This window comes from Vigna radiata, unplaced genomic scaffold (assembly GCF_000741045.1).
Source record: "Vigna radiata var. radiata cultivar VC1973A unplaced genomic scaffold, Vradiata_ver6 scaffold_273, whole genome shotgun sequence".
Classification (NCBI taxonomy): Eukaryota; Viridiplantae; Streptophyta; class Magnoliopsida; order Fabales; family Fabaceae; genus Vigna; species Vigna radiata.
In genome coordinates this window covers 461,340-469,107 of record NW_014543808.1, presented here as the reverse complement: position 1 = coordinate 469,107, position 7,768 = coordinate 461,340, and the positions used below count along the sequence as shown (strand labels likewise).

The 7,768-nt window shown below is 34.3% G+C and overlaps 1 protein-coding gene across 1 annotated transcript; it reads left to right on the top strand.

Moving 5' to 3' along the window:
- Positions 1-977: 977 nt before the first annotated feature.
- LOC106754860 (protein ABC transporter 1, mitochondrial) lies at positions 978-7,301 on the top strand. The gene is made up of 8 exons (XM_014636927.2): positions 978-1,705; positions 1,838-2,063; positions 3,157-3,309; positions 4,512-4,670; positions 5,112-5,271; positions 5,907-6,016; positions 6,328-6,444; positions 6,759-7,301. Exons 1-8 carry the CDS (start codon positions 1,176-1,178, stop codon positions 7,152-7,154), a joined length of 1,851 nt encoding a protein of 616 aa, XP_014492413.1. The 5' UTR covers positions 978-1,175; the 3' UTR covers positions 7,155-7,301.
- Positions 7,302-7,768: the final 467 nt, after the last annotated feature.

Here is a 7,768-nt window from a genome sequence, read left to right as displayed (position 1 = left end):
AGTGCATGTTGCTTGTAAATATTTACATTTTAGACAAAACTAGCTAAAAAATTCTTCAACAAAAAGTTCCTTTTAAAGTTATGAAATATTGATTTAGGGTTTGTGTGACAAAATTATACACGGTAGGTTCTTAAATTATTTTAAGTGTAAATCATTAATTCTTTTTTTAAAGAAATCATTTTTCTGGTAAATAAAAAAAATCCATGTTCCCTATTAATATTTTCCATTCCGTTAACAAACTTAATGAATATTGATGACTCATAAGAGTGTAAAATGTCTTGAACTTTGGAAGATATGTTAGGTAGTCATTGTAAGAGATATATACCAATGTTATTGGATACTTTAATTTCACTACCAATAATTATGTTTGTTATATCTTCAAACTTTCTTTAAGGAAACTTGAAATTTACAATTTTTTAAAACTTGGTTTGACATTAAACTTTGAATTTTTATAATGTTTTATTCTGATATGATTAGAAGAAGAAAACATTAAAGAGTCATTTGTTGGAATGCCGTAACTGATTTCATTTCAGTTCTTTGAAAAAAAGGAAAAAACTTTTTACCAATTCTTTATTTATAATATTTTGACAACGTATATGTGCCATATATGTTTCAACTTGTGATTAGTTTGTTTCAAATATTTTTTTAAAATAAATTTAAACAAATTAATAAAATGGTAACAAATATTCTGTTATCAAAAAATTATTAAAAAAAAATTATTAAAATATCACTGTCTTTAAAAAAAATAAGTCTAATGTGATCTACTTAAAAAATATTTAATAAGAGTAATTATGACATAGTCACCTTTATAAATGTAGAGACTTGACTTTTGGTTTGAAAATCATGATAAACCAATGTTAATGTCGTTCTTCATGAATGCATCCTATGGGATAACTATGCAATCAAATTTTTAAATCATTGGAATGAAAACATAATTTTGATACGACAATAGTCATGGTGACTCAAGCAAAGATTAAAACAACATAGGGTAATTCAATATTCTATTAGCTCGTCCTTCCTTCCTAGTTTGATGGAGGAGACAGAGGCCACGTACAGGTGTTTGGTTTGGGCACATGAATTCAAAAGGAGCCACTAAACTTGAATTGCCTCCTTAGCTAATAGATTCACTACTCAATGCAATATGAAATGACGATCCTGAATCTCTTTAGAAAGTAATGGCTTCTTCCTTCAGGGACCTCGCCAGACTCTTCAACGGTGTCTCCCTCATTGCCAATGAATTCGCCAAGCGCTCTTTACCCGCCACAACCGATGACTTCCAAACCCTAATCAAGAAAACCCTCCTCTCCGCCACCGATCTCACCGGCCTTACCAAAGGAAACCTTCGCCAATTTCCCAACTCTCCACCCTCCGCAAACCCTACACCGCACCGTGCTGATGCTGCGTCTAGTTCCGTTGTTTTTTTCACCGACGGTAATCCTTCTCAATCTGAGTCAACACCGACGACCACAACAACACCACCAATAATAAACGATGACGGTGTTACCTATTCTCCTTCCGACGCATATCATCGGCTAGCTTCCGATGCAAATGTTTGTGCTGCGGAGGAAGAGAAGAGTGAGGTTGTGACTTCTTCTGAAACGGTTAATCGAGGTGTGAGTGGGGAAGTGGCACCTTTGCCGCCGTTGAGGAAACGAAGGCCCCGGGAGAGGAAGGTTCCCGCAACTCCATTTTCTAGGGCTCTCGGGTTAGTGTTGTTTGATTTCATTTACAGTTCATTACTTGGATATGATTCATTGCTTTCGTTGGTGTGGATTTTGATGAATCGCATTTGCTATTTCTAAGTCATTTGTTTGTTGTTATTATCATCCGCTTGTAGGTTTGCTGGGTTAGGAGCAGGCCTTGCGTGGGGGACATTTCAGGAATCTGCAAAGAGGCTTGCCTTTGGTACGCCTATTTCGCAAGGCAACCAATCTGCACTTTCCCCGTTTTTGTCTGAAAAAAATGCGGAACGTTTGGCTCTTGCACTGTGTAGAATGCGTGGAGCGGCGCTCAAAATTGGGCAGATGTTGAGCATACAGGACGAATCTCTTGTTCCTGCTCCGGTAATGTGACATGCCTTTTATGCTTGCAGCTTAATTGGTATCTAAAAGGCTCATCTTATTAGGTCTGATTGTCTCTAGAGTGTTTAGTAGGGGTCTCTTCATGAATTTCTCCTTGCAATATATTTAGTAGGTTAATATTACAGTTATCTTTTAATTAAGCGAAGGATGGAGACACGTTGCATGGTTTAAATACAAGTTTACTTTAGAGGAGCCTCATCTAGTTGGTATGATGTGAACATTTTTATCTTGGATGAGCATCTTGCATATGATGGTGTCTTGATGATGATAAGTTGGATTGTTTTTTGATGTCTTCCTATTTTAGCTTAAGTTGAGTACCAAGGGTGCATTTAATTGAATTGAAATTCATTGTTATTTATAAATTCGTTGCTATATTATTTCCGGTGATGAAAATCTAAGCAGTGGACATTTGATTTAGTAGAAACAACTTCCAATCTTTTTCATTGGGTATAGTGTTCCACTGTGAATCATGTTCACAGAGAAGCCATCAGTCTCTAATTACTGAATGGTTTCACCTATAGATTTTTTTGGCCCCCACTATCTTAGTACCTCTAGTGATAGAGTTACCCCCTTTTGATCTACTCTCTTAGCTTGGACTTTTACTAGTCTTCTCTGCACATTCTCAAACCTCCCAAGGTAGAAAAAACAGAAATTTGAATGATGGAATTTATTGAAGTAAACTATTTATGGTTATATAAACAAGGATATTGTTTTATTTTTCAATTATTTACGCAAGGAAAGAGTTGCTGCTAAATAAATTGAGTGATCTCTCATGTGCTTAGTGTATTTAGTGGATTGAATTTTTAAATAGGCTTTCAGTGTTTGCCTAAGTCTGCTTAATGGATAAAAATCCTCTAACTAGAAAATTTGCCATGATTATGTTTTGGATGGTTAATGGTGCTTGTCATCCCAGACTTGCTAATTAAGTTGTGAAACTGTTACTATTTCTGATTTTTTATTGTGGTTATGATTGTTATTAGCTGCTAAAAATATTCTGCGTTGAGGAATCAGTAAACTACTTTTGTTTATATTTTTATTTGACTTTAAATGTAAACTCTTAATTCTTTGTATGCAGATTCTGGCTGCATTAGAAATTGTCCGTCAAGGTGCAGATGTGATGCCAAAGAGCCAGCTTAATGAAGTTTTAGATTCTGAATTAGGTCCTGGCTGGTCATCAAAATTAATTAGTTTTGATTATGAACCTATAGCTGCTGCAAGTATTGGCCAGGTATTTTTGCTGCTTTTTTTTTAAGGGTGGGGGGAGGAGTTGGTACATTACATCTGAAAAAGTAAAGAAGCAAGCTAACTTCTGATAGAAACTCCATTACATCTGCCCAAAGACGCAATTAAAGTTGATATGATGGAACAGTCTACACGAATTAGGTTTCGTCATACATGGCACCCTCCTTAGCTAACCAGTTGGCACAAAATTTGGCCACCATAAAAATATGCTGAATGAATAATAGTCAGTCATAGGAGATTAATTTCTTGAAACTATATTTAAGTGTATATATGGTCCTTAAAATCACCTTGTGAACGAGATCAATGCAAGTGTGTGAATCTGAATGGCAGAAAATTTTCAGATGCTTCTATCCGAAGCCATTTCACCATATAATGGGTTTGATCTGAGCATGGATATTTCAAAAAATGTCATTATAACCAGGAAAGCCGAAATTCCAGTTTCCTGAACCATCTCTTATCCAACCACAGAATACGAGGCAAAAATCTGTCCAAAGCCACCAAGGTGTTATGAGAAATATAACTGCTAACCTACATTGGGTTTGAACAAAGTTTGTTAGAAAATCGTGCAGGTCCATCATGAGGAAATCAAGTTGACTAACAAACAACAAGCTTTCCAAGCATGATGAGCATAATCACATTCATACAAACATTAAATTATAGTCTTGTGAAGTGCTCCATTACACGTGGTGAAATGAGAAGATATTAATTCTCTATAAAATCTCATTTAGTGGGAGGGAATTGTGAAAAATTGGTAAAAGAATGGAGATTTTTTGTTGGACAGCCTCTTTCCAAATCCATTGCCAAGACAAAGAACGTGAGGCTAAAATTAGATTGCTTTTCATTGGCCTACTATAGGCCAAGTTAACTGAATATTGACCCAAAAGGTTCACATAACCAGATAAAGGAGTCCTCCACCTTGGTCTGCATAAGACCTCATCGAAATAGAGTCACAAGGAGATTCAGCTGGCCACATTTGCTTCTTAGATATGCCATCTTTTTGACATTTTTTATTTTGTTTTTATTCCTTGCATGCCAAATTTCTGCATCTATAATTATTTTTCAAATAATTAAAAGTTCAAAGCTTCCTCGTTTTTCAAATAATTGTCCTAGCAGCAATATCAAGCAGTTTTATATTCGCTTCTGCTTAGTCTAATAATATTGCCTAATGCGGGTCCTCATGGAATTTAGGTGCACCAAGCTGTCATGAAGGATGGCATGCAAGTTGCAATGAAAATTCAGTACCCTGGTGTTGCAGATAGCATTGATAGTGACATTGACAATGTGAAGCTTCTTTTAAACTACACAAATCTAATTCCTAAAGGACTTTATCTTGACAGAGCTATAAAGGTGCGTATTTATTAATATTAAATCAATCAACTCAGACATCTTTAGTTGTATGTTTATATCAATATTCTCTTTTCATAGTCTTTAAACCCACACGTTTTTTGTCTTGTCTGTAGGGGTTTGGATCCCTTAGCCCCCTCTCTTCCTTTCATTGGGTGCTATGCCTTCTGATTCATCAGTGAAATCCTAAACCATATTCAATCTCTTTTAGTTTAATCTGTGTGCATAGTTGTGCAACTCTTGAATTAGCACCTCTTTCTTTTCCCTCTTCACCTTTCAACCATCCATCCATCTAATGTTCCATGTAGTCTGTCCTGAATTGGACCATGTAGTATTGATCTGGAGTCTCTTACCTATCATGTAAAAAAAAATGTCTTCATAATTGACAAATATATGTCTATATGCTAAACCTTGCTTTTTAAGTTCTTCCTGGAATTTTTCTAGGTGGCCAAAGAAGAATTATCGCGCGAGTGTGATTATAGGTTGGAGGCAGCGAATCAGAAGAGGTTCCGAGATCTTCTTGCTGGGATCGATGGATTTTATGTTCCAATAGTTGTGGATGCTATTTCAAGTAGAAGAGTATTAACTACAGAGCTTGTTTATGGTAAATTATAAGAACTTTAACAAGTTCTTTTTGATGCATTTTTCTATACATCTTTACATGTGATTTTCTGGTACCATAACTTGCGTAGCCTGCTTACATACTTAAAGTGATGTAAAAGAAGAAAAACATATGTGGTGTTCGATGGTAGTTATTATTTGTGTGGAGGATATAGATTTCTAGATTGGATGTAGGTGCTCATGTTTTATCTCATAATCTGATTTGGTATCCATTTACTCAATTATTTCTTTTCTTTTTTTGTAATTCATGAAAAGTGAGAAGAAAGATCTGTCTGTATAAGAAACTTCATGTAATTAATTATATAATTATATTTGGAGAAAATCTGTTTCCTTTAATCAGATAGTTTTATGAAAAAAAATTTGCCCATGATGTTTTTAATCATTCTTAGCTACTTGTTGAGAGATGCTACTTGTCCTGTTCATTAAAGAAGGGATGCTTTCCTTATTACTTCAATTTTTTTATTCCATTGGGGGAAAAATATTTATGAATTATTGATTTCATATTTAGTGTGACAATCAAACTGTTTACAGTATTCAGATGAAATAAATAGAATGATATTCTTGTGAATTAAATATTTTGCTTGTCTTTGAACGTGGGGTGGTTTTCTCTTGCTACAGGAATTACAATTGACAAAGTGGCATCACTGAACCAGGAAACTCGTAATCATATTGGCAAAAAGTTATTAGAACTCACACTGATGGAGTTATTTGTATTCCGATTTATGCAGGCATGTTATTCTGCCCTGTGTTTATATGTGTGCACGAGTAAAATATTAAAGGCTATTACATACTGACTATAGCATCACCAATCGGAGAATTCCGGTCCATGCATATGAAATTTGAAGTATACCCGATGAATTTGGTTTAGCTATCTTGTTCAGGTGTTGTCTAAGTGAAGTAAACATATATTATTGTTAAAAGACTTGAGTGAATATGACAGTAGTTAAGGTTTAAGTGGAAAAACTTCACTCTATCTGTGCATAGTTCTCACACACACGATTTTTGTGATCTCTTAACTTGGAGGGTGTTTTTAATGCAGACCGATCCTAATTGGGGTAATTTCTTATTTGATGAAGCTACAAAGACCATCAATCTGATTGATTTTGGAGCAGCACGGGATTACCCTAAAGTATTCGTTGATGATTATCTAAGAATGGTTGGTTCTTTTTCTTTCTAATTAATCTCTCTCTATATCAACAACTAAGCTGAGGTTTGAAATCTTCATTGTTTTGTTTCCTATGTCTTAATTTTTATTTTACTCTGTCGGACTTGCCTTTATCATAATACACACGTTAATGATAAAAAAAAATGCTATAAATATACGTAACTTTTCATAACTTGTATCCCAAACCGTCTACATGGCAATATATTGCAGTTATACATGACAATTTTTATGGGTCCCATCCTAGTAACTAAAGTGAGGATTTTAAGCTGGATTTTTATTATTGTTTATTATGCATAATTGATTAGGTTCTAGCATGTGCAAATGGTGATAGCGATGGGGTCATTGAGATGTCCAGGAGACTTGGGTTCCTCAGCGGAATGGAATCAGATGTGATGCTAGATGCCCACGTCCAAGCTGGGTTTATTGTGGGTTTGCCATTTTCAAGATCTGGTGGTTTTGATTTCCGATCAAACAACATTACTCAAAGCATTTCTCATCTTGGGGCAACAATGGTCAAACACAGGCTTACTCCTCCACCTGATGAAGCCTATAGTCTTCACAGAAAGCTTTCCGGTGCTTTTTTGGCATGCATTAAGATTGGGGCCGTTGTCCCGTGTAGGGAACTGCTACTTGAAGTATACAAACATTATAAGTTTGGTGATGTAAATGATATCTTATCTACTGACTCAGTGTCTGCATAGGTTAGTTATTTCCCCAATTATTTTTTTTTTCCAATTATAATAATATGTGGGAAGCTTAATTTTTTTGCTCGAGCTCCTCTCGGTTGTAACATTAGTTGCCTAGAGTTTTTCCCATACAAATTATTTTAAAGGTGATTGATGCCTTAAGATTGTGTTTGGATAAAGAATTTTAAAAGGAAAGTTTTTTTTTTTTTTTTTACAGAGTTTGGAAGATATTATGATAAAAATGTTGTTTTGAATAAAATATTTGAAAGAAGGGTAGTTTTATAAATTTAAAATTAGAGACTTTCAAATATTTATAAAATTTGTTTGATTTTCTTTAGACTCTTCTACAATTGTAGTTTCTTTTTCACATTTTCATTTGTTCACTTAACTTCTATATTTGGTTTCGGTGGTCGGGACAGTTTTTACTTGACGGAGCTCGTGAATGCTGTCAATCTGGTTGAGGTTAGAATATTGTGTACTCAACATTAGCTTTTTTTTCTTTTTTTTCGATGAATTAAATTATATTAGTTTAATATTTAATTTATGTAATTTAAAGAATAATTTGATATAAAAGTTTTAATGTAATGATTATTAATATATATATATATATATATATATATATGTTAAAG

Excerpts from the sequence above, each read along its gene's own strand:
- LOC106754860 (XM_014636927.2), top strand. The coding sequence starts at position 1,176 with ATGGCTTCTTCCTTCAGGGACCTCGCCAGACTCTTCAACGGTGTCTCC. Across the intron at positions 1,706-1,837 it reads CCATTTTCTAGGGCTCTCGG|GTTTGCTGGGTTAGGAGCAG; the intron begins GTTAGTGTTGTT and ends ATCCGCTTGTAG. Across the intron at positions 4,671-5,111 it reads ATCTTGACAGAGCTATAAAG|GTGGCCAAAGAAGAATTATC; the intron begins GTGCGTATTTAT and ends GAATTTTTCTAG.